The sequence below is a fragment of the Delphinapterus leucas genome, chromosome 8 (genome assembly GCF_059928025.1).
Source record: "Delphinapterus leucas isolate spDelLeu-1000000601 "Yukka" chromosome 8, BTC_Dleu_Yukka2, whole genome shotgun sequence".
Lineage (NCBI taxonomy): Eukaryota > Metazoa > Chordata > Mammalia > Artiodactyla > Monodontidae > Delphinapterus > Delphinapterus leucas.
Window position 1 is genome coordinate 47,323,793 of NC_143136.1, and position 27,739 is coordinate 47,351,531.

The 27,739-nt window shown below is 37.0% G+C and overlaps 2 protein-coding genes across 4 annotated transcripts in view; both read right to left on the reverse strand.

Moving 5' to 3' along the window:
* FAM171B (family with sequence similarity 171 member B) overlaps nt 1-10,770 on the reverse strand; it is a 74,994-nt gene extending 64,224 nt beyond the window's left edge. Inside the window, exon 1 of the mRNA XM_022567216.3 lies at nt 1,041-10,770. Within this exon, the coding sequence (XP_022422924.1) occupies nt 1,041-1,260 (220 nt within the window). The 5' untranslated portion in view covers nt 1,261-10,770. The remainder of the gene's footprint in view (nt 1-1,040) is intronic.
* A 1,470-nt stretch (nt 10,771-12,240) lies between these two features.
* Nucleotides 12,241-27,739, reverse strand: part of ITGAV (integrin subunit alpha V) — an 85,362-nt gene continuing 69,863 nt past the window's right edge. For 2 of the 3 annotated variants that reach the window (XM_022567214.3, XM_022567213.3), the window contains exons 19-30: nt 26,061-26,128; nt 25,306-25,453; nt 24,686-24,778; nt 22,738-22,817; nt 22,279-22,359; nt 21,663-21,768; nt 20,867-21,025; nt 19,786-19,899; nt 15,856-15,969; nt 15,647-15,754; nt 14,912-15,034; nt 12,241-14,654 (exon numbers count right to left, since the gene is read on the reverse strand). In XM_022567214.3, the coding sequence (XP_022422922.2) occupies nt 14,559-14,654; nt 14,912-15,034; nt 15,647-15,754; nt 15,856-15,969; nt 19,786-19,899; nt 20,867-21,025; nt 21,663-21,768; nt 22,279-22,359; nt 22,738-22,817; nt 24,686-24,778; nt 25,306-25,453; nt 26,061-26,128 (1,290 nt within the window). In that variant the 3' untranslated portion in view covers nt 12,241-14,558. The remainder of the gene's footprint in view (nt 14,655-14,911; nt 15,035-15,646; nt 15,755-15,855; nt 15,970-19,785; nt 19,900-20,866; nt 21,026-21,662; nt 21,769-22,278; nt 22,360-22,737; nt 22,818-24,685; nt 24,779-25,305; nt 25,454-26,060; nt 26,129-27,739) is intronic. The other variant, XM_089916582.1, reaches the window with a different exon arrangement.

Consider the following 27,739-nt stretch of genomic DNA (forward strand, 5'->3'; position numbering starts at 1 on the left):
TCGTATAACGTTACTAGGCAGGATTTTAAAGCGAAAACAAATGTTATAATTCACTTTGGTTTTGCAGAAACCTAAGCCCACTTGCCAAAAAAAACTGATGGCTTTTTTTCTTTCCAAAGAGCAGGCAGCTTCTACAGTAGGGAAGGGGACTGAGGTTGGGGGGTAGGGAGAAGCTATTAATATGGATAATCCAGCTTTTTGCTTACCGGTGTAGCTTTAATGGAGGGTAAACAGGCAGGAACTGAGGGACTGTTACAGCCACGTATACCAAAAGGGCTTTCCTCACCCTCAGCTGAATAGTGTGGAGAATCTGCCTCATTACCTTCTACTAACAAGTAAGGAGATTCCCCTCTCTGGGGGCAGGCTTTGCTGTACTAACATCCGCTACAGACTTCACCTCATCCAGCCCCCTCTCCTCTTCCCTTTCCTTCAGCCACAAGGTCCTATTTCTTTTTTGGTTTGTTTCATCTTATTATACTGAAGGCATTCTTGCAAACTGCCTTCAACCATTCCTGGGATAAGAAGAGAAAGAAGTAATAAAATAAATTAAGATTTCTTTTCTCCAGAGCTAAATTTAAATATATAGGCGGAGCGAGATGGTGAAAAGGGGTGTGTGGGTGTCTACTGCAAGATTTTTCAGTCTCTAGGAGAGAAAAGGATAAAGAACAGAAGGCTAAAAGGATTTGAGAAATGTGTGTGTGTGTGTGTGTGTGTGTGTGTACAATCATTCCCAGGGCGGAGGGAAAAATTCAGGAAGGGAGGGAGAAGAAAAAGATCAATCCAGGCAGTCACTCACTCCCATCCCTCCCGACCCCTCCCCACCTCACTGCAGTGCTCTGCGCTTCCCAGAAAGCTCACCACCCAAAGGGCAGATTCCCAAAACCAAAGCAGAGCCCGAATCCGGGTCACGCAGGCAGGCGTTTGGGGGGGTGGGGGTGGGGGGGTAGAGGCAGGCGATGGGAAACCATCTGGCTAGGGAAGCGGCGAGGAGGCCAGCAAGACCAGAGGAGGAAAGGCAGGGCCGGGCTGCCGGGACCTACCGGGAGCAGTGACGGTAGAGGATGCCCCGGGCACCTCTGGCCTCTCCTCCTCAGCTTCCTCCCGCTGCCGTTGCTGCTGCTGCTGCTGCTGCTGGATGAGGCTGAGGTCGGAGCGGCTGAGCTCAGCTCTGGCGGCCGCAGGGACCAGCCTCGCCTTCAGCAGCACCGCGGCCAGGCCGAGGAGCAGGGTGCAAGGGACGCGCCGGCTGAGCCTCGCCATGGCCGAGAGCCGGAGGGCCGCGGCGGCATATTGCGGCGGAGGTCCGGGCGGCGGCGGCGGCGGGCGCCAGGGCTGCGGGCTCTGGCAGCGCCCGCCCGCTCAGTCTCCCTCGCTCGGTCTGCCTCGCACACCCTCACCAGGAGGAGGAGGCTGGGGCGGCGGAGACGCCGGGGGAGGAGGAGGAGGGGGAAGTTAGCATCCTCGCGCACGTGACGCGCGGGGCGGGGTGGGGCGAGCCCCACGCCCGGCGCCGCGTCTACGCTCTCACCCCGGGCTCAGCTGCTCCGGACGCGCGCGCTCGGCGGGGTGCTGGGGCGCTGTGCTGGTGGTGGCTTCCTAGGGTAAACGAAAAAGGAGAGCCTTTCTGGGGTCTGGTAGACCTTCAGATCCTCTAGCCCCTACCGAGACACCGGGAAATTTTGCAGAAAGTGGAATAAAATTCCCTCCACCTGACCGCAAAGTAGAAGAGAAGGTGGTGTATCGATTACGCTCCCACAACACTTAACGCAGCACCAGCGGCTCTTAACCATGTGGGCTTTGGGGCATCACAGCCATCACTGGTTAGCTAGAAATTAAACTGCGGCTCTCCAGATTTTGATTAAATTCCTCTATCTGCCCAAATTGGAATTTCTTTCTATATTGTAAAATATTCTTAATTACGTTTTGTCTAATTATAGTCTATACTTTTCATTTGCTCAAAAAAAATTTTTCTAAATGCCTGCTAGGTGCTTACCACGTGCCAGTATTTAGTCAGGTGCTTGGAATAAGCAACATACAATCCCTGCGTTCTAGGAGCTCATTACCTGTTAGGACAGAGGAACATATAAACAAATTATAATCCAGGGTGGTGCCTGCCACTGGAGAAACACTACAGCATGCAGAGATTGCACTGAATTGGAAGAAATTAACAATGTGGTATATGGATGGGGGCTATGAAACACTAGGAAAGGTGGGGTTTAAAGAAGAATAAGAGTTCCACACATAGGTGGGTGTAACCAGGTCATCTAAAAAGTGTAGCTGTGTGTGTATGTGTGTGTGTATGCCCGTGCACACGCGCCTAGAGGTGTGTAACAGCACAGTGTGCTTGGAAAATTGTCAGCAATGATTGTGACAGAGTGACAGTGTTTTAGATTGAAAAGGAGAGTGGAGATCAGGTCATTAAAAAAATAATAGCAGGGACTTTCCTGGTGCCGCAGTGGTTAAGAATCTCCCTGCCAATGCAGGGGACACGGGTTCGGGCCCTGGTCCGGGAAGATCCCATATGCCGCGGAGCAAATAAGCCCGTGTGCCACAACTACTGAGCCAGCAGGCCACAACTACTAAAGCCTGCGCACCTGGAGCCGGTGCTCCGCAACAAGAGAAGCCACCCAATGAGAAGCCCGCGCACCGCAACGAAGAGTAGCCCCCACTCTGCAACTAGAGAAAGCCCGTGCACGGCAACGAAGACCCAACGCAGCCAAAAATAAAATAAAATTAAAAAAAAAATAACGGCAAACACTTCTATAGTACTTACTGTGTCCAGGCACTGTTCAAGCACTTTATATACATTAACTCCTGTAATAACCTTGGATGCTATATAAGGAAACTGAAATTTACATTGCAAGTGATTATGAAATAGTGAAAGAAATTAATCAGGGAAGGGACTTGCTACCAGTCTGCGTTTTCACTTTGCTATTGGTATGGAAGAGGAAGAGGGATAGATTGGCGGAGAGGAGGCCAGTTTAGTGGTGTTTGCAAAAGCCAGTGAGGAGATACCAAAGGCTTGTGAGACCAGAAAGGAGAAATAAGGAGTGGGAGATTCAGTACGTAGGGCTAGAATCAGCAAAAATTGTTGATTGTTTGGGTGAGGAAGAGAAAAGGAGAAGGATGGGTATGTCTAGTATGACATTTAAATTGCCAGATTGAGATCTTGGGTGGCTGCTTATGACATTATCAAGATTAGCTGGTACTACTGACTACAGAATAAGTGATAAGCCATGGCTTGTTCAGTTGTAGTCTCTTTGTATTTGGAATGTCTGTGGGACATCTCATAATATATGTAAAATGTGATCTGTGACATCACATCCTTTACCATCATAGTTGATTCAGATGATTTGGCTGATTGGACAGTCCCTTTCCAACCCACCACTCTTTTGTGTGTTCGTCCCAATGTTTCCAACATGCTGGAAAAGAACAAATTTCTCACTAGTGGAAAGTTATTCTTTGGTCAAGGATGTGAAACTAGTGCCTATATAACCATAACTATATAGTTATATAGTTATAACTATAGTTATATAGTTATAACTATAACTAATAATAATAGGCATTTTACATACATTATCTCGTATCCTCAAAGCAGTCCTACAAATTAGCTCTCATTATTCTGTTTAGCAAATGGAAACACTGAAAATCAGAGAGGCAACTGTCTTGCCCAAGGCTACACTAATAAGAAGTGACTTTAACTTTCAGCACTGTTTGAAACTTTCGCCATGAGCTTGCATTGCTTTTTAGATGAAAATAAACTACATAATGTGGGCTACATAATTTTTTGAAGAGAGATGCCAAAGTGAGGTCCCTCACACAAAACACCACTTTCCATCATGGCTTTGCCTCGCCTGTGTGAGCAGGAATTATGGGGGGGGAGGCTGAATGCAGAGTCTTCATTAGTTTCATCAAGCTGTTTTTGTTGCATTTTCCTCCAATTTACCTCTCCTCCTGGAGAGAAGAAAGGAGAAAATGGAAATGGCTCCAGAATCCTGACTGGCAGATCAGAAGGAAAGGAATGCTGCCAGGATTTCTGTCATCCTGCCTTACGGTGGCCAAGTCATCTTTAATATATTAGAAGCTGACCTTCCAGAGGCAAAGTTGCTGATTTCACAGCCCTCAGTGGAGGGTAGATGTGAAATCCTTCAATACTACAGACTGTTTAAAGAAATAAGCTTTGCTAATCAAGATGGGTTTTAGATGGTTTTTAAATGCTCCATTACTCATATAGTTTATGCTTAATTTCTGTGCAATATACAAAAGCCATATTATTGGATGCAATCAGGGCTAGTAGTTGGTGAATCAAAAAAGCAGGTCAAGAGACAAAAAAAAAATCAATATATTTAAAATATATTTTATGCTGCTTATTTTATCTTAAAATAGGCAAATATATATTCATTTACCAATCTTTTGACGTAGGGCCAATAATTTTTTTTAAATCTAACCACATCCTAGGGTTTGAAGTAGTAAACCACAATTACAATGCATCCCTATTATTAATTGCAGTTTTCGATTAAGTGGAAGGAGTTCTTAAAAACTCTTGACAAACAATTCGAATGCCAAATCCTTCTATTTTCAATTTTTCCCCAATTTTACCATTTTCTCACCCACTTAGTATTAAACTTAGTTTTCATAGAAAAATATACTTCATTTAAATTTATATTTCATCCATACCTTATAACACATAGAACTGCCAAAAACAACTGTGTAAACAAACATAACTGACTTTCGGCACAGACACAGACCAACTGGTGGGGGCAAAACCAAGCAGATGTTCAGGAAAGGGTATCCTGCTAATTTCATGTACTTTACATGTCAGCCAGTGTGTTTTACAAAGGAATGGAAGATGCTGGTTGATCTAGGAAGTTATTTTCAGGTTCCTAATCCATGATACTGTTCATGCTTAATACAATGTAACCATTAATGTTAGAATGTCTTCATTTTTATAAATATACTGCAAGAGCCATCGGAAAATAGATTGTAATACCATACATATATAATAATTCTTCCCTGCTTAAGATCTACTGGTACTTCCTCATTGCTCTTAGCATAACGTCCAAAATCCCCAACAGGTTTACAAAGCCCTTCACAATATATCCTCTGACTATGCAGGCTCATCTTTTAATATATCCTACATAAACACAGAGATGAGGGTTGGTGGGGGGAGGGAAGGGAAGGGAAACGAAGGATTTCTTTTATTCCCTTGAACTAGACTTATTTAGGTTGCACATACTGATTTCCTCGCCTGGAACTCTACTCCCTCATCTCTAACTGACAGGCTCCCACAGAGCCTCAAGGTTAGCTTAGGTATTACTTCCTCTAGGGTACTTTCCCTGACACCCTTGGCTTTGATTAGGAGCCCTTGCTATGAACTTTCATGACCCTTGTATTTCCCCGTAGGACTCTGTTACTTAAAGTGGATATTTTCTTGCCTGTATCCTCACCAGTGTAGGCTCCACAAGGGTCAGGGCCATCACGTTCACAGTTGTATCTCCAGCTCCTGCCACAACGCCCAACAGTGGTTGTCTGATTACTTGGTTGATTAAATCAACAAATCGATTTTAAAGCGGCAGAACTGTTAGTTAATGGAGAAGAGCCCAGAGTCAGACGGCTCTGGTATCCACCCCTCACAGCTATGTGATTTACAGAAGATTCTCAGCCTCAGTTTTCTCAACTGTATGGTGGGAGAAATAACAGAGCCTAAAGGAGATAACAAAATAACGTATAAATACTTAGAGCTTCTTGCTATAGGAACTGTTCAGTAAATGTCAGTCATTACTTCTTTTATTAATGTTATGTAGTATTGTTCTGTTTCATTTGTATATTTTTATAATGTATATAAAATTTTGTATGTAATCAATTCTTATTTTTCTTGTTATATTTTATATAGTCACTGCAAACACTCAATTAGCAAATACTGAACCATTGTTCCTAGAGGAACAGAGTTAGATTTAATAACATATTAAACATATTAGATATATATTTATGTAAGGGTTAAGAACGTTTACCTTTTTGGAAATATGATTTGCAAGGTTTAGTAACTGTTTCCTTAAATTATGACTCTTCCTCCAACACTGCTGCCTTCATTTGATAGTGAGCCATTTAATTTGAGTTTGAAAACCAAAGGACTAACTGTTAAAGAGGGTTGAACAAAGTTCAAATTTGTATTTCTTTGACTAAGAACCATTTATCCAGGTAGGGTTATCCATACAGATAGGGACAGTTTGGGATTATTAACCAAAGTGGGTCATATGGTTCAAATAGTCACTAAACTCTGGGTTTAGCGGTCCTTCTCAGGTACAGGCATGTAAATCATTAAGACTCTCTGGGGTCAGCATGCATGGATTACCTGCTGTGCAATTTTATCCATGGCATTTCAGGTACTTTCCACCCTCACCCCCAACAAGTTTGCTCCAAATATGGTGGCTCGGTAGAAGAGTTCATTAGGCACTACAGCTAGGATGGCCCAATGTGTAGTGGGAAGTGATGGAGCCAGCTCAAACTAGATTAAAAGGCTCAAGCCAGAGTTTACTTCAAGACCAGATCTAGATTTTCAAAAGTTTGGATTGTTTCAGGGACAAGACTGTTGAGGGCCTATGTGCCAAGCCCTCTGACCCCACTCTTGTGTGTCTTGACCTTAACTATCTAAATTCATTAAATAGATATGAATCTTTAAAAAAGAGAACCCAGGAAGCCAGGACTTTATGATTTGGGAAATTTTTAACATATCCAGATTGCAGAAGATGCTAAAATTAAGAGATTTATATATTTAAAGAGTTTGCTCTAGAAAGAACACAGAGACTGTACAAACATTTGCTAATATCTCAGAAATTTTTCTTTGAAGAGATTAAGTGTGTGACTCATAGATTCTCCTCACACAACCCAACAGAAGCCAAAAAGAGATGAGATTATTTAGGAAAGCTCTGTGGAGTAGCCTCTAGTCTAATGGAGTGAAATATCCTTGACATACACAGGCGATCCGTAAGGTTCCTGTGAATTTTATATCAGCAGAAACACTGCCAGCTTAGTCTAAAGGGATAGTGTACAAAATGAAAAAGCATACTGAACCCACACAGTCTTATCAGCAGGAAGAAAATGATAACGATACTCAGCTGTAAACATTTGCTACATTTCATGGGGGGAGAAACGATGACTCATAAGGTGAAGCCATGAGCCACAGAGTTTGAGAACCACATAGTTTGAAACCACAGAAATTCATAGACTTTGAAACCAAATATAGATTGCTCAGCTGGATTTTGGAATTGCTTGGGACCAGTGACTTCTTTTATTTTCCTTCTATTTCTTCCCTTTTTTAAACCAGAATGTCTATAATTGTTATCATATGCTTGTCTTACTGTGATATGTTGGGAGCAGAAAACTTGTTTCTTTAGTTTCACATGTTCACATACAGAGACAAATTGTACCCCTGGATGGATCATACCCAAGCCTTGCCCATAATTTAGATGATGAGATTTGGGACATTTGAGCTGCTGAGATTAAGAAGTCGTTTTGGACTTTGAGTTGATGTTGCAGTGGTTTGACTTTGGGGGACTTTAGGAATGGGTTGAATGTATTTTGCTTGTGAGATTGATGTGAATCTTTGAGGGCCAGACCATGGACTGTGGTAGACATAATAATGCCCTCCAAAAGATGTTCATGATCTAATGCCAGATTCTGTGAATATGTTACCTATCATGGCAAAGAGACTGCAATAATTTAAAACTAATTCACTATCCAAGGCATGAGGTCACCAGCCTCATGCAATGACCAAGCCTGCGTGGATCTAGGAAAGGATATGGAGTAGATAATGTTAAGAACTGGATTTGGAGAATTAGAGGTGAGAAGAGGGAACTATTTCTGTACAGTATATAAACCAGATTCTCAGCTCTGTTATTAAATCACTCCTATACTGCCGCTGTTTTAGGGTTCCCTTGAGAGGCTAGGACAGTTCAGTGGGAATATGGTAAAATTAGTTTCTGTTCTGTCATCTCTATTACTTGGTAATCACTGAACACCTACCTGTGTAATTGAGAAAAGAAACTTCAGGTTCAATTTTTGCTAGTATTTTAGTACCACATGATAGTGAAGTGCTTTGCTCTGGTTTAGTAGTAAAGGTTCAAGTCAGAAAGTCAAAACTGGCATTACTAAGAAGTAGGAAATTTGCTTATTCTTTTTTTTTTTTTGCTTATTCTTTAATAAACTCTTCCCTTTCATTTCCTCACTAAGGTGTACTGAAAAATTCAAAATCATTCACTTGTCTGCCAATCAGGTGATGATATTTCTGAATTTTAAAGGGGTTTATGTCACTTATAATCTCAAAAAAGAACTTTAACTGCACTGTTGAAAGATGAGAAAATTTATAAGCCACCAGAACTTTCTTGCTTTCTATGGTAAACTTACCATGACCCTATCCAAAATCAAGAATCACTTCTATTACTCAAGTGGAGAGCATAATTCTCCAAATTAAATACTGCTACATTTGTATATTACTTAGTGCTTTTTTGTGAATAACTTTGTAACAAGTAATTAATATTCTGAATACAAGATTGACTAAAAAGTAATCCCTAAAGATTCCAACACTCTAATATCTGAGAAATGATGTAAAAGAACTTTGAGAATTACTTTGAAAAAAATTAGGTTAATAACATGAAGGTAAGTTACTGTGTGAAGTTCAAAATCTAAGTCCTCCTTCTATTAAAACAACACCAATTTATGTATTTGCTATGCTTCAGGAAGTGAGGTTGACAAGGAAAGTGAACCTGAGTGTAAAAGCGAACCTAACTATATAATTCTCTAGGCAATGCAGGACAGTTTAGAAAATGAGTAAAAATATTCCGGTTGACCCTTGAACACAGGGGTAAGGGGCTACGACTCTCTGTGAAAATCAAGTATAATTTATAGTCAGTGCTCTGTATCTGTGGTTCCACCATATCCAAAGTTCCACATCTGGGGATTCAACCAACCAAGGATCAGGCAGTACAACAGTATTTACTATTGAAAATATCCATGCATAGGTGGAACCATGCAGTTCAAATCCTGTTGCTCAGGAGTCAACTGTAATTGGAAAAGCACTGGTGGTACATCAATTGATATTCAGACATCCCAACCTATCCCCTAGATAATAACAAATCTATTTTATAAACTGTGACTAGTAGTTCAGGCAGTGTTGCACAGCAGAATGCATAACGTACTAGGTGTTTGAATATGCAAGCTCTAGTCCCAATCCTGCCGGTAACTTCTTTAGACAAGTAATGAACCCTCTGGGCATGGTTAACAGTACGAAGGGAGTGAGGTAAACTCCTTCCAACGTGTGCTTTTTAACAATCTGACCATGACCTGCATAGATGGTGCTGTCTGCAATTGTCCTGTTTAGGGTTTGTTGAGCTTCCAGAATCGCAGGTTGCTCTTTCTGATGAAATTTGGAAACTTTTTGGCTTCGAATATTTTGTCTGTCTCATTTTTCTCTCTCCTCTCTAAGACTCCTTTTTCACCTAGATTTGTCCCACAGATCACTGAGGCTGTTTTTTTGTTTGTTTGTTTTTGCCATCTGTGCTTCAGTTTGGATAAGTCCTATTGATCTAATCTCTAAGTTCATTGATCCTTTCTTCTGTCCTACCCAATCTACTTGTAATCCCCCTCCAATGAACTTCTGACTTCAGATATATTTTTTCAGTCTAAAGATTTCCACTTGAGTCTCTTTTGTTAGTTTCCAAACCTTTCTCGAAATGCCTGTCTTTTCATCCATAATGTTCATGTGTTCCTATAGACTCTTTAACATATTTATCATAGTTATTTAAAGTCATACCTGCTAAATTGTTTGTGGGTCTGTTTCTATTGACTATTTCTTCTCAAAGCCAAGCATCACATTTTCCTTTCTTCCCATTTACACACACACAAGACCTTATGAATGATACACTGCAGTCTTTTGGTTGTGTTACCTTCCTCTGAAAGTAACTGCCTTTATGAGCAGACAATTAAATTTCAGGTGGATCACCTTAAACTTGTGGAAGCTTGGTTTCATGCTTTGTTAGGGTGGGACACTGGTTTTACCCTTTATCCTAGGGTGAATCAATCAATCTTGGGATGTAGTATTTATTCCCAAGGAATAATAGATCCCCTGGGGTTTCAATGGAAAGACTGGGGGTGTTTCCAAGGCTCTGTCCCTGGGCAAGACTTGAACTACAGTCTCTTGTTTCTCCTGCATTGGACAGTAGCTGGAATAACTGCTCAGTTCTTTCAAACTTCCATCTGCTGTTTTCCTTTTGGGGCCTCACTAGAGCAGAGTCAGCGTCAGCCAAGGCTTTGAGGGGAAAATGTTCCCCTTTCCCACAATGTGGCTTCTCCCTCCTCCCATCCCTCAATTTCTAGCCATGATAGCAGTCCCATCATTCTAGGAAATGAGGGGGCACTTTTCTGCTTGCATTCCATCCACACAACAGAGAGTAAACTCAGGGAAAAGTGTGGTTCCCTTCCTTGAGACCAATTCCCTCCAGTTTCTGCCTGCTTTTAGTATCTGCAGTGTCTATAAAAGTTTCTTTTTTGCTTCTTATTCCTCATTTCATTCATTGTTATCTGATACAAGCTACTTTGCCATTATTGAAATTGGAAGCCCCTTTAAAATTTCAAATGTCTATGATACTATGATTTGTAATTGGTGTATTTTAACATTAGTTTCCTTTTGCTCTGTTTGTGACGCCTTTTTTCAAATAACTAACACTCTTAAGAATGTGGACTTTTAAAGAGGTATGTCACCTCTTTGAGGTCATCCTTTTAGTGCACTACTGCTAGCTCATGTGATTAAAAAACAAAACAAAACAACATAACAGAAGGAAAATATAAAGTCCTTGCACATAAGTGGCACCATATGCTCAAGTTTATTGAACAGACACAAGTTACACACTGGAGACTAATAAGCAGAACACTGTACCAGTTTTCACTAACTCAAATCAAGTTAGCAAATGACAAATTTTAGAAGACACTCATTTTATGTCTCACCCAATGTGGGTGATCACAAGAGAGCTAAATAAAGAAAATTACTTTCTATGTTACTTAGGTAGGAAATTAATTGATATACACAGCTTCCAAGTTACTTTAAGATATTGCAAAGTGTTTCAAAACTAGCAGGGAATAGTTCATGTCCAGCCTGAAATAAAGTGTAAAATGGACCTTTTAGGGGTAAATAACTTCATTCGTATATCCATCTCAGAATCATTCCTTCCTGCTAACAAAAATACTAATAAATCTCCGTTTAGATTCGGTTTACTAAGTTAATAATGACTTTGAAATATCTAGGTTTGGTTACATTGTTATATTGCACTTGAGAAGAATGACAAGAAAAATCAAAGATTCAGTACCTCTCCCAAGAAATTCATTATATATCAGAAATTACAATGAAATACAAGCATATATGCATGCTACATGTCCATAGGTTCATCATTCAAACTAGCCTACCAACAGGTTAAAAGAAATACTCTCCAAAACACTGAGTATTAAGTCATTTCATTCACCACTTTGGATCCTATATTCGATTTTCAAATTTTATATTTTTTTCTTATTAATCAAACTATCACATATATAAGCTATCCAAGAGCACTAACACAGTGACACTGAGATAAGCAACAGTCACACACAAGTATTCCACGAGTGACTTATTCTTTGCCAAGCTCAACACTACATTCTGTAACACAGGAACATCAACCAACTTACAGTTGTTTGCCTTATAAAAAACCAGCGGATCTATTTATTATATACTATACTTTTGCCACATACCTCTCTCTTAGGGTCATGATTCACTATGGAAAATCTTTCACATCCTCTTAAGGAAGCCAGTATAGTCTCTAATACTTGAATTTTCTCTTTATATAAAGTATCAATGAGAATTGACTATGACTAAGTAGTTTCATAACAGGTAGAATTGTGGCACTAATATTTTGATTAATTGTTTTACAATTCACTATTAAGAACTTAATCAGAATTACAATAATCACCAATTACAAGAAAAAGGTAAAGGGAAGAAAAGGAAAGCGCCTCCCTCACACAAATGTTTCTCAAAATATCAAGTCTGAAATAAATGCCTATTTAAGAAATCAACAACAGCATCAATATTTCTTACCAATATCAAATGTTTTAAACATTCTCAACCCCAACCATGTGTATTTTCTTAAACTGAATCAGATTATAAGAACTTTACACTCAAAATGGCTTTTAATTCTCAATAAATCACAAAGACAGCAGTGATTATTTTTTGACATTTTATCCAAAACATTCACATGCTACTTTAGGGTAAAAAGAAACTCAACATTTCCCAAATATTTTCCTCAAGGACTAGGTTTTTAAATTATACTCCTACCATATTTTTGTACAGATATAAATCTTCATTTTTCTTAAAGAAAATACTATTGCTTTAAACTACATTCCATAAGAGCAATTTAAAGCATCATGTTAATTTCCATGACAACACCCTTCAATCTCCTCCAGTCTCATGCTCTCCCAACTGAGCTATTTTGGCTCCTCCTTCAATCTCTGGTAGAAGATTATACCTTGAGATAAGAGGCCATAAAAGCAATAGACTGTGCAAAATCAAATAGTAACATTTTTTTAAAAGAGTGACTTTCTATCCAAAAGATAGTTTCAGAAATGACTGCTATTAGGTGGGAAAACAGGTAAGGTGAACATTGTTCTAGACCAATTCAGTGACTGTCTGGTGGCAGGCCCTAGGATAAAAATATTTTTTTCTTAAAAACTTTAAATTTATTGGTAATAAAAATACTTACTGCATATGACTAAGATCTTTTGAGGTACTAATAAAATCTATATTACAACACCTATTAATTTTGAAAATCACTAAAGCTAAATATAGGGTCTTGTCAACGTTCTAACTTGTATAACTCACCTACATATGCCTCTGTTTTATGAATATATTCTAGCGTAGGCACTTGTTAGGGAGTTATAACACAAGACATGGCAAGATAAATTTCAATTATTTTTAAAACATAGAAAAATATTCAGTTATTTAAGTGAAATATTTATCATTGCCTAATGAAGACAGTAGTTAAAACGCTATCAAACTCTCAATTTCTAATGCAAAACATGATGTAATTGCACAAAAATAGGTATAACTAATAGTTATCCCCAGGCCCGGAGGAACTGTGAATAATTCACATATTCCTCTAGAAGATTCATCACCCTACGGACTTACAAAACTACAACTTGCCACCTGTGCAGCTTTTATTTAAAAATCCTAGAAAAGTAATTTATATTAATAAATCTAAAAAAGTTTAAAAAGGTTTCCAATAACTTGAATTGCTTATAAAATAACCTCTAAGAAGTCATTTTGATAGCTGAGATTGGTTTTACATGTTACACCTGGCTTCAACTGAGGTAATATCCATCTGAGCAGTACTACACTATTGCTAGAAGTAAACCAGTGAGCTACTTTAAGAATTTCAATTCCAAGCATTTCTTGCAGGGTTGGGAGGTTGAGTGCAGGTTCCTCTAAGTTGTAAAGATTCCTCATTGATCTTGACACATTCTCAGTAACAGTTTTGGAAACGTAAGGAAAAATACATATATAGGAGGAAAATAAATTAATCCCAACTAAAAACTCTTGCTTTAATCTAAGAACAAACTATTAATAAGCAACTCTGTCAAAGAACTACAAACATAGTCTTTTAATTTAAATGCTCCTTTTTCTTTTTTTTGTATTGTATTGTATATCGCCAGACTAATGCAATGGAATAAATGTACTTTGGAAATGATTTCCAATTCCATATGGCCTCAAGCATCATGATGTTTAGCAGAAATTAAATGACTACACAAAAGAGGCATTTTTGATTATAAAACTAATTTTTAGTATAAGTTGACTTAAAGGATTTGAAATAGAACTTAAACTTATACAAAATAAAATGTAATCAAGTGGACTGTGGATAAAAATATAAATAAAAATTTAATAGCATGTATTCAATTTTCAGATTAAAACAAAAAACTGTACCTTTGCTATTACAGGAAAGAGTTTTGATGGGATCATGCATTTTTCTTTTTTTAAAGTTCTACCATATAGGTAATATTAAAATCCAAGTTTATGCAGTTATAAAGTTAGCTTGAAAACTCAACTGTAGTGTAATGTGTATTAACAGTAAGTATCTCTACAAAACATGTGGATCCTAAGGTCCAAATTTGGATTGCTTTAAAACAACAAAAACAACAACAAACAAAATCCAACATACAAAATCAGAAACAATAATTGTAGGAGGTACTATTTTAGATAAAGTGGTAACTCAGGCACTACCTGTCTTATGTACATTGAAGATCTATCCTTGAAATGTTATTATTTAAATACCTAAAAATACAAGTCAGTGGATGTATATTAAATGTATGTCTGAACTTAATTATAATGAAAAGGTTGACAAATATTGCTCTCACTTTGTGGTTAATACCAATGGGTACCATCAGCAGTACAGTCTTGGAACTTTATTCCTCATGAAGGAAATTTTAAAATCTATATTGAAGTTGGTACTTCTAATGGGACAGGATGTAGCACAACTTAAAAATCACAGTTAAGTTTCTGAGTTTCCTTCACCATTTTCATGAGGTTGAAGCTGTTCCCTTTCTTGTTCTTCTTGAGGTGGCCGGACACGTTTAAAGAAGCCCATCTGCCAGTTGAAAAAAAAAAAACTCTCATTACTGCCACATCAATGAAGAATACTGAAAGTATTCTGAGTGACCATATTATGACCAAGAAAATTTAAATGGCACTTAGTTGAATTTTTCTTCCTTCAAATGATAAGGACTGCTCATCATGCATCATTATTAAAGGTCCCTTTCTTCTTTCCCTCCCTTTTTTTGCTCCCTTCCTTCTCCTTTTCTTCTGCTTCCCCTCCCTCCCTCTCTTCCTAAGTCCATCACTTACCCTGTACATTACAAATACCAAAACAGCCAGTAACAACAATCCTGCTAGAACTGCTAAAATGATCACCCACACAGGTACAGGCATGGGTGCTGGCTGAATGCCCCAGGTGACATTAGTGGTAACCTGTTGGGGGAAAAAGTTCTTGAGTTTTGAAAATAGTTCACTGAATCATTCAACAAATATCTGAATGTCTACTATATTTTATGTCAATGTTACTCACATTATTTTCTTTTCTAGTACATGATAATTTATGATTACACATTTGGTATCAATAGCATACACACACACACACACACACGAAACTCTCAACAGGTTAACCTCTGACTGACTCTGAAATGATTTTTAAATAATCCAACCCAGTTTACGATGTGTTGGTCCCATTTTAATCCTCAAATTAAAGATTTATAAAATGCCCTCACTTAACTGCAGTTAATTTCCAACTTTCTAACTCTGTGGGGAGAAATTCCCAAAATTTTCCCTCATGAAATTTAGTGATGCTAAGTATCTTACATAGGACAAGATGCTAAAGTAAAAGGTCTACCTTTAATAATTCTGGGATGCGGGGGAGGAAAACAGTAATATTAAACTAGTTTATACTAGGTTATAATCCATTCAAATAACTCAAGTTACTTTAAATTATCAAAATAATTAACTGCCATTATTTAAAATAAAATAAAAATATCTATGGTATTGAACTGAGTGCATTTATTCCATTTCCCCAAATCAATGACTTACCAATGTGGAGTTGAAGATGTCCTCAATTAGAAGGTTCTTATACGGAAACTCTATAACATTAAATGAAGCAGACGACTTCAGAGAATATGAATGATTCTGGTTTTCCTTCTATATGGGAATAACAATAAAATGGTTTTCTATATGTCAGGCCTTTTTTATTTCTTCGAAAAAATGGATAAGTTCGCTGAATGCTGCATCTGCCCACTTACATTCATAAAGGTCTCAGTCCACAGCAGAGACTTTACATACAGGATTGCACTCTTTCCTCTGTCTAGTCGCCCCACCTGGCAGACAATCTTCAAGCATTCAGCAATTCCACAACCCTGCCAAAAAATTACTTACTTAAAAGAAAAGATCATTCTATCATCTCTTCAACATATGAAAAGTAGACAATTGACTTGTTTTATGTGAAGGCTAAAGAGATGATCTAGATTCTTTTGCCTTAATAGCAGTAACGTTTAAAATGAGTAGGCTAACAGTTGAATCTATGAATGCTTCTTGTTATGAAGGGGTTGGTTTTAATGTGATTTGTTATGGAAGGATAAGTGCTATAATATTAAAATATTTATTGTTATAGCTAGAACTCAACATTCTTTAGGCAAACCCAGAGCATGGTGATTTTAGTAAGACATGAGAATCAGATCACAATAGGCCTGCGGAAAAGAAAAAGAAACAGAGTGAATCTTTAATAGCTGTTCCACATCAGAGCTGTAGAAATCAAGTGGCATGAGTGTTTTTATCAGTAACCTGAAGGCAGACAGTCAAAAGAATAAATATTCACCACCTTCTACGTGCTGGTCAAACTGCATTAGACATGTCATATGCATATACCTCACAACAGTGTTATCCAGTAAGTGACACCTCCAGTTGATGAACAGGAATAGAAGTGAACTCCCTTGACCTGGTAAAGGGCATCTATGAAAAGCCCACAGCTAACATCATACTTACTGGTGAAAGAATGGATGCTTTTCCCCTAAGATCAGGAACTGGACAACAGTGCCCACTCATGACACTTCTATTCTACATTGTTCAGAAGGTTCTAGCCAGTGCAATTAAGCAAGAAAAAAATTAAATAAACGGTATCCAGATTGGAAAGAAAGAAGCAAAGCCACCTCTATTCAAAGATGATAGAATCTTACTTACAGAAAACTTTAAAGAATCCACAATAAAACTATTAAAGCTAATAAACACGTACAGAAAAGGTACAGAATACAAGATCAGTATACAAATATGAATTGGTTTTCTATACATTAGCAATGAAAAATATGAAAATGAAATTTTAAAAAAAATTCTATTTTAAATAGCATTTAACAAGAATAAAATACATAACTTAGGAAGTGCACGACTTGTGCACTGAAAACTACAAAATGTTTTTGAAAGAAACTAAAGAAGACCTAATAAACAGAAGACAGCTCATGTTCAAGGACTGAAAGACTTAATATTAAGATGGCAATATTACCAAAATGATAGACAGATCCAATAAAATTGCTATCAAAATTCCAAAAAAAAAAAATTCCAACTACCATTTTTGTAGAAATGGACAAGCTAATCCTAAAATTCATATGGAATTGCCAGGAACCCCAACTAGCCAAAACAACTTTGAAAAAGATGAAAACACTGCAGGGCTCACACTCCCCAATTTCAAAACTTACTGCAGAAGGACAACAATCAAAAAAATTAGGATGCATGTATAGATCAATGGAATAGAATTGAGAGTCCAGAAACAAACTCATACATTCACAGTCAATTCATTTTCAACAAGGGAGCCAAGACCATTTAAAGGGAAGAGACAGGTCTTTCCAACAAATGATGCAGGGAGAACTAGAAAACCACATGCAAAAGAATGAATCTGGGCCTCTACTTCACACCATATACAAAAATTAACTCTATATGGATCAGAGATATAAAAGTAAGAGCTAAAAGTATAAAACTTAGAAAACCAGGGACTTCCCTGGTGGTCCAGTAGTTAAGACTCCATGCTCCCAACACAGGGGGCCTGGGGTTTGATCTCTGGTCAGGGAACTAGAGCCCGCATGCCATAACTAAAGATCCTGCATGCCACAACTAAAGATCCCACATGGCACAACTAAAAGATCCTGCATGCAGCAATGAAGATCCCGCACGCGGCAACAAAGATCCCGCGTGCACAACTAAGACCCGGCCTAGCCATATAAATAAATAAATATTAAAACAACAACAACAACAACAACAACTTAGAAAAACAGAAAACTTGTGTGTAAATCTCCAGGACTTTGGGTTAGGCAATGGTTTTTAAAATATGACAGTAAAAATATAAGCAACACAAGAAGAGATAGACTTGAGAAAAGAAATTTGGACTTCTTTAAATTTAAAACCTTTTTTCCATCAACAAATACTATCAAGAAAGTAAAAAAGACAACTTACAGAATGAAAGAAAATATGTGCAGTAACAGCTCTGATAAGGGTAGTATCCAGAATATATAAAGAACTCCTCATGACTCAACAACAAAAGGCAAACGACCCAATTTAAATATGGGCAAAAGGTTTGAATAGAGATTTTTCGAAAGAAGATATACAAATGAAAAGATGCTCAGCATCATTAGTCATTAGGGAAATCCAAATAAAACTACAATGAGATGCTACTTCACTCCGATGAGGATGACTACAAAAAAACCCCCAGGCTTTGCAGTCTCTGGTTTTCTCTCTGAGTTAGACAGGAAGACACTGGAGTGACATGACCTGACCTACTTTTAAAAGGATCATTATGGCTTCTATGTGGCAAATAGACTGTCGTGGTGACAGGGGCAGAAATATGGAGTCCAACTGGAGGTTTGGCAATAGTTCAAGTGAGAGAGGAAGGTGGTCTAGGTTAGGTCGTGGCAGTGGTAGAGAGAGCAAGAAGGGGCCACATTCTGGCTATTTTGAAAGTAGATAATGATAGAATTTGCTGATATGTAGGATTATGAAGTTTGAGAGAAAGAGGAGAGTCAAGCCCCATGCCAAAGTTTGGGACAGAGAACAGAGTTGATATTTACTAAAATGAGGAACACCATAGAAAGATCAGAGTTGAGAAAACTCAAGGATATGTTCTTAGAATTAAGTTTAAGATTCCTATCAAATATTTAAGAGGAGTTCCAGAGGATAATGGAGTCTGGAGTTCAATGCAGAGGATCGGGTTGGAAATATTAATCAAAGTCATCTACATAGAAATGGTACTTACCAGCCATACGAATGATTAAGATCATCTCATATGGCACTGTCAGATAGAACCTTCTACAATGACAGAAATCATCAGTGTGGAGATGCCTGTGCTTCCCAAAGTGGTAGCCACTAGCCACATGTGGCTACTGAACACTTGAAATGTAGCTGGTGTCTACAACACTGGACTGCACAGATCTAATGAATGACTGTAGGTGGAGCAGACAAGAGCTCTGAGACCTGAGCCCTGGAATACTCTCTCGAGCTTAAAGGTCTGGAAATGGAGATTGAGACAAAGTAGCCAGTTGTGGTAGGTGGACAACCAAGAGAGTAGTGCCCAAGAAGTGAGAGAGGAGTGTTTCACAAAAGAGTAAGTGATTAATTGTGCCAAAAAGTCACTGTGCAGTTGAACTGAATGAGAACTAAGAAGAACCATGGAATCTGGAGATGTGAAAGTAACTGGTGATCACTAATGAACATAAACACTATACCAGGTTCTCTGTTAGTTGATGGTTTGCAGATCTGTTAAATTTTAAAAACTTAAGTGACAAACCTCTTTATAACATTATAGTCATTAGATAGGCTGACTCAACAAAAGTTGATCATAATGCTAATTATTCTTATATTTCTGTTGAGCCCTTCTGTTTTTTTCTGCAATATTGAACATAAGTTTCAAAGATTAGGGTGAGACTGAGAAAGAGGTCAGTTAAAGGAGGGCAGTCAGAGAAATAAGTTAGAACATAAAATATTTTTATTAGTAATCTACACAAAGACAGATCATTTGAAGAAAATGTGGCATTAATTCAATTAGGAACAAGGAAAGTAAGAGAAGTGAATGGTATAAAAATATACGGAGTTCTTTCCAGCACAGCTGTTGTTACTTTTGAAATGTTCTTTGGCATCGGTTCTATAATCACATATTTTAAAATATTTGAAGTGCTTGTTGTTGAAATGCCACTTACCAAAGTGTGCACATCTCCTTCACTGAGGGTGAGATCCCGCTTAGTGATGAGATGGTTCCGGTCACCTTGCCCACCAATTGTGTCATTCTTTTCAGTTGTTTGCGAATTTGAGATCTAGGATTACATAAATAAACTGGTGGTAAATAACAATGGAAAATATTTTGCACTGACATTTTGGCATAAACTGTTATACATGATTAAAATATAGTGACTAAAAATGTGGTATGACAGAAAATTCACCACTTAATATATGGCTAAAACTAAGCAAAGGAAATAAAGATTAGAGTCCTTAATATGCGGGAAAAAAATTACCTCTACCTAGCCATCATTTTCTCCCCTTGCATAGCTAGAGGGGAAACTGATAAAATACTTAGAAACAGCTTGAAATTTCACAGTGTACATCTGTGATGTATGTCAATCATGAGTATACATTTTTTGCTTTGTTTTCTTAACTTTCCTTACTCTGACCTGTGAAGAGCTTCTTATCCAAACATATGTGCTAGGATGGAGAAGACTATATCCAAATAGAATTCCATAAAATGACATTTTTCTAGGTCAAGTCAAAAGAGCCAAGAGTAAAATGTTATATCTTATCCCAAAGACAAAAATTTCAACATCCAAACACCCTTGACACATACTACATGTGGATAAACCACTCTGAGATAAAACCAAAGTCAAATTGGGTCACTTAAGAATAACTCCGGATGGGAATTCCCTGGCAGTCCAGTGGTTAGGACTCCGCGCTTTCACTGCTGAGAGCGTGGGTTCAATCCCTGGTCAGGGAACTAAGAACCCGCAAGCAAGCTGCGAGACACGGCCAAAAAAAAAAAACAAAGAGCATCTCCGGAGGCTCACTAAACACTACATAAATAAATGGTTTACTAGGACTTCACAAAATTCATCCTTACTCATTACACAAATAAACAATTTAATTCATAGTATACTGGTTATGAGCTAAAATATTTTTGCAGAATAGATTTATTATTAAAACAATTGTTTATTTCATGCATTTCTTTTATAGATTTAGAAAGAAAAGCAATAAAATATCATCATAATAAATAGCTGCTATTAAGTACATTACCTTAATTCTCAAAGGGTTGATCTCCATATCTGAAGTGCAGTTCATTGGCCCATCAATATCATATTGAAGGATGTACAACAAAGTGTTATTGTTATATTTGTAAGGCCACTGAAGATTTAGCATTGCCTTGCTGAATGAACTCGGACCGTTATTTCTCAGCTAATGAGGAGAAGGAAATGTAAATACTTAGGGCAAAAATCTATTCTATAATCCTTCCCCTACAGCAACTTTAGGAATCATTAAGCAACAGGATTTGAATAACAGTTTGAATAACAGTTTCCATAGTTACTCTAATATTACAACATGATCATTATTATGCAGAAGAATCAAACTCAACATCTGCCTCTGCGTAGGGCAGTATAAATCAGGATGAATGTATAAACAGAAGAGGAAAACTTGAAAAAGTTACTGATAAGTGGCATAGAAAATTTTCTTCCTACAGAACCAAAATTTTACTCAGTGACCTATTCTTTTTACTCAAGTAGAACTAACTGGTTTTATTTTATTATTAAAATAATAAAATATTACTTTTAAGTTAATTTTTATTATTATTTTTTTACTAATTGGTTTTAAACAACAATTTGTATAAACAGCTTTCTTTTACTACTGGAAGCTACTTGTCTAATAAAAATGAACTTAAGAATAGGGAAAAAATTCAAAGAAATCTCTGGTACATACTTAAACTATGCAGAGTTTACGTAAAAGTTAAATAGACTTGTTTTTTAAAAAGAGCCTATCTATTCCTCTCTTTGTTGGCTGTCTACCAGGTTATCAGTTAAATCCAACAGCTGCAAACCTCGTAGATGTGCTGAACAACTGGCCCAACGTCTTCTTCAGTCTCAGGGCTCTCCTTGTGCTCCCAATTTGGAATCGGAAGAAAGATATGATCAGGACTTGAGACTCTAAACAATGACCAAAGAAAACCTACCATGAATATCAAAATGATATGGTCAGTTCATTTTCAAAAGTACCTAGTGTCCAAATGAATAAAATCAGAATTAATTAAAAAAAAAACACCATACATTTAACAGACAAAACAAAAACAGAAACTATACTTGTATGTGTACATGCACAGATGGACATACAAACTACTCTTTATTGAATCTAATGTAACAGGTGAATTGATAACAGGTGAACTTTTGCATAAAAGTTCAATAAATTTATTTTGTGCCACTTTTGCCATGTCTGGTTTATTTCCAAAGGATTATCAAATAAATATTTGGGGCTTTGGAATACACCCAGGACCTTCTTCTTTCTACAGAAGCTACAGCTCTAGTAAAATGACACCGAACCATGGAGTGTCTACTATCCAAAAGAAGCTAGGGGCCCTAGGACTTACTTTTAAGAAGTAACTACTTTTAAAGTAGTTTAAATCATGAGAATGAGATACTCAACTGGGTAATCATACTGACCCTCTTATCTCAACAGCAGCTAAAACAGCAAGGTCAACTTTGTAAGATACAACCGGGCTTACTTTGTCAAAAAGATTGGAGCTGAAAAAGAAAAAAATATATTTAGGACTGACTTGAGCATAATCGTCATCAATAGCATACAGAGGCAAATGCAGTGAAACTAAAAGTAAACAAATTAAAAGCAGTAAAGAAATGATAAACTACAAATCAAAATAATTACTTTCATTAGCATTTAATTCCAAGAAGATAATTTTTAGTTAACTTTTAGTTTTGTTTTACAAACTCAAAAGCAACATAAATTATTCTTATGATGTAAATATTGATTTTAAAATGCTATAATTAAGTACTAAAATTTTAGTCTATCCTATTCCAGAATATTTAAGTATATTGCATAATATATTTATAACAAATAATATTTCCTCCATAGTTATTATAAACGGAAAAAAGTTGTTTTCATACCTTTGGATTTGTAAGTCAAATTTCACAGAAGTATCCATCTCTGATTGCTGGTGCACACTGAAACGAAGACCAGCTAGGAGCTGAAGGAGGCGGGAAAGATGGCAAGGTTAGTTAGAACAGTGTCAAATTAGTGAAATTCCAAATCCACCGTCGAAAGAAAAAAGAATAGGGTTTCTCTGAACTTACAATAAAACTGAAAGTACTCTAGCAAAGGTAATTAAGTCTGATCTTCTATCAAATCTCTATTATTTCACATACTTGGGCCAATCCATAATGGAGCCTGTTTAACAATGATTAACCATAATTATATCTCCTTATAATATTAACTAATTATCTCCTTATTATATTAACTAATATTAACTTTCTGAAAAATGCAAGAGGAATTGCTTGTTGACCCAATGACAGTATAGTAGTTATGCACAATAATTTGGTGACAGGAAGCTAACACATGAACTTGTGTTAATGGAGCAGGAAGGAAGAAACAGATGGCTTACAAGAGTGAGAGAACTTGGCTAAAAAGGACAGATGTAGGGCCAGAAGCAGAATTTCTCTACATCACCCACAACTCCATCAATAACAAACATCTTAACTTCTGCAGGAGGAAAACTGTTATTTTAAAGAAAAAACTGAGCTACAAGGTAAGGGAAAGCAGCCTTCTTGGGGGGTCACATAAATGACATCTACAAATGGCGCTTCTAGGGGACCTTGTGAAACTGCCTCCCACTTTACAAAGCTTGGAACCAGCCACAAGAATCAACCTGGAATTATCTATAGTGAGTGAGCAGTGAGTGAGAAAGATAGAGAGAACGAGAATATAAGAAAATAAAAAGCATGCTCACTTGTTAATGAAACATTGTAGTTAAACACTGTGTTAAATACATGTGAAAAAATGCAACTCTGGGTACTTTGTTCAAGCCCTTTTCCCTAAGAGACCTTATATCTAGAAATGATAATGACTTTTAATGGAAAATATATTTAAAGAAATATGAAATATTTATTTTTATTGAAATATATTTGACATATAACACTGTAAATTTAAGGTTGATTTGATACATTTATACACTGTTATATGATTGCCACTGTGGCAATAATTGCACCTCTGTCACATTACATAATTATCATTTCCTTTTTCTGGTTGGAATTAAGACCTAGTCTCTTGCAAGTTTGATGATTATGATACGTTACTGTTGTCTATAATCACTATGCTGCACATTAGAGCTTTAGACTTACTTGCAAGTCTGTACCCTTAAACAACATCCAATAGGAGAGATGTTGTTTATATGGGTAGATATGGAATATTCAGCCCCATAATATCATAGATCTTCAAATTATCAATATCTATGTGCTTATTAAATTAAATTCTATTGAAAAGATAACATGAAATATACTGCTGGTTTTTTTTTTTCATTGATAATAGGAATTCTACAAGGTATATTTTTGTTTCCTTTTTAGAGGATTTGGGAAGCAACTCACTGAGTGCTTCTTCTCAAGCTCCTGGGCTCCCTTCTCCACCCCCTGAAGGGGAGCCTGATCCAACCACTGTGCTCTTTGATCCTACTGGGATGACCATATAGGTTTCAAGTTAATGAGATCATTCTAACTCACTTAAGAATGACAGTCTTGGTATTTGTCAGAGTAGCTCTGAGGATGCATTAAAGTGTTAGTTTAAAATATCAAAGTTACAATCTCAGTCCTTAGTTTCAACCATGTTCTCATCCATTTACCAAATTGAAGGTGAAGAGCAGCTTACTGAATACAGGTAATAACACAACCCATTACTTTAGTATCTTAATCAAAACTAAACTCTGATAATCATTACATTCTAAATCAAAGCCAGTTTACACACTATTTTGAAGTGCTTATAAAAAAATTACTATGGACAAACCCACAGAAAAGTATGCTCTTCTCTATAAAAGAAAAAACAATCCATTTAATTAAAATGCCTTACTTGAGTTCCAGCCTTCATTGGGTTTCCAAGGTCACATACCACCTGGCGCGTTTGGTTTTCTGTCTTAAAGGCACAGGAAAGTCTTGCTAAAGCCTTTGATAGACAAAGAAAAAGGATTGAAAGGAAAATAAATTAATGACCAAAATAATGCAGAAGCCATAATAAGACTTTAAAGTTCCTAGACAATATCATGCAGTTGGATGATTAGGTTTCTGGCTTTACAAAGCAAATGCATCTATTTGAGCAATGAGGGGTACAGGGGAAAGCAGAATTGTGTACAAGTACCACATATAAAGTCAGAGTGTTTCTGAACGATCCCTAGAGGACATAGATCCATAACCATATTACCTCTGAAAAATTATTTGATGGCCAGGCTTAGACACTTTATCCATCTGACCCTGTTTCAGGCACTTAGCTAGCAGTTTTGTAAATGTCCTATCAATGCATTATGCAAAGTTATTAGGCTTGAAAGGAATTATGTAAGATAGGCACTCTATTGTCTAGCAATTTAGCCTTAGGTAGAAAGGCTAAGCTTGTACTACACTAAATAGGGGAGCAGCTCATTAATGTTAATGTGAACTATGAGTGTATTTCAATTTTTAAAGGGGCAGCTTGCTTACTTCACTGTTGCGGACCACCCCGATGAAATCGGCCTGCGGTGGGATGGAAACGATGAGCTCAGCTTCATAGGCACCTTCCCCCTGATTCTGAGCCTTAACAATCAAGGTCAGAGGGTTGTCGTCCCCAATATAGATCTTCTTTTGATCACTACGAGTTAATACAAATCTAGACAATGAAAAAAGACTGCACGGCGAGAGCATGACTATTCAAAGCACTGACATGTTCAAGAGTGTCTCGAGATTTTTTAAGACTACTCTACAGCTCAACAGAAAACTGGAAATAGCACACTGGGTGCAAATCCAATGCTTCTCCCAGTAAAAGAACACTGATGCCTTTAGCATATCACTATCACTCTTATGTATTACGGAAGTAATTTTATATCTCTTTGTACTTATTAATCCCCTGATTTTTTTTCTAAAGGCTGAATTAATCATTTGTCATGATACTCACAATATTCGCTATAATTTGTACCTCGTATAAAATGGTAATGAGTCCTTTAGTTAAGAGTATCTTTAAGAGGATATAATGTTACTTTGTGACACTACTCCATGCTGAATAGGAAGAGATCTGCTAACCTAGGTAGCCAGTGAAAACATAGCACCTATTTTTTTAAAGCTCAATATTTATAGCTTTACTGAAAACCATGCATTATCCTCCAACATAACTAATTCTCATTACTATTACTTTAATAGAAAAATGTGTTCTTTCATTTAAATTTCTTATTATACAGTCTATAATTTGGAGCAAAACTTACCTATCTACAGAAACTTCCAGTTTGGGTTTACAGACATTGTCTTCACCACAGTCAAGCAGAATATGAGCCTAGAAAAAAATTTTATTTTTCTCTACATGAATAAATACCAGTACAGGTCACATATGCAGTGTATACCAATATATGTGTGGATGTATATGAATATACATTTATGCACACATGTATATATTTATATATACTCTACTTGTATATATACCTGAATTCAAAAGGGGTCATGGCTGCCTGTTTTTAAATAGGTCAGTCTTAGCTAGTAAGAATGAAAAGGAAGAAAAAGATTTATAGGGTATAATACAACTAGCTGGAACCTTTTAGTTCTACCTCAAATTAAGCTGTGAAGATTTTGGAATGAAGTATAGAAGAGAAAGTAATATTCAAGAAATGAGGGTTCTACTTTACTCAGCTGCTGCTAGCCAAGTTGTGTGACCCTAGAGGGATCAAGAGGGATCTTAAAGGGAAAAAACAGTGACAGGCTTTCTGAAAAAAACAAAACAAAACAAAACAAAAACTGTATGTTTCCAAGTCACAAGGGAGGCACAGCTCCCCAGAATAGAATTGTATGGTAGAGATCTTAACTGTCAGTTTAATTGGGATGAAACCCAACAGTACATGTAAACTAATTCAATGACCTAGATGTAAACAGCTGCTATGCACTTCAAGAAGATGGGGGGAAAGGCCAGGACCAGTAGAAGAAACTTGAGGTGACTCCATAAGTGATACCAAATACAATCACTGCTAATTTAGTTCATGAACAAAGAACGGATTTAATGATATGTGATATGGTATGCATTAAAAGTCCCGGTTAGAATGATGAGTATCTGAAGTTTGGAATGAAAAGTATTATGAAATATTTTTTTCAACATCTTTATTGGAGTATAATTGATTTACAATGGTGTGTTAGTTTCTGCTGTATGACAAAGTGAATCAGCTATACATAAACATATATCCCCATATCTCCTCCCTCTGTGTCTCCCTCCCACCCTCCCTATCCCACCCCTCTAGGTGAACACAAATCACTGAGCTTTTGTGTATATAAGTCAATACAACTCTCTCACTTCCTCCCAGCTTACCCTTTATTATGAAATATTAATAAACTATGGTAAAGGGATATTTGACTAACTACCATTCTACATTGAAGAGAGAGGATTAAACTGGCATTGGTGCAGCTATAGCCTTAAAATATGCTGTCAGGAAAGATAGTTTCAGAGATGGAAAAGACAAAGCAATGTCTTCCATTCACAGAGAACTAAATCTCTACGGTTACATACTTAATATCTTGTACAGAGTAAGAATTTAATACATATTTGAATGAATAAATGGAGGGTAGGAAAAACAAAACTCTCTTTCTGCAGGAAGCATGAAATCTCTAACTCCAAAGGATTAGGGTACAGAAAGGGAAACTCAAAAGCTACCCTGTCTGATATAGTAGCCACTAGTGAGCCACATGTGGCTTTTGAGCACTTGAAATGTATCTAACACCACTGGGGAATTGAGTTTTATATTTCATTTAATATTAATTAATTTAAATTTAAAACTGATACTTGATTCTGCTACTGAAAAACTTTTAGTATGTTTAGAACAACTTGGCTATGTGAATCTACTTTTTCAACTATAAATTATGAGTTCTAAATACAGAAAAAATATTTCTGATGAAGCTTTAGCAT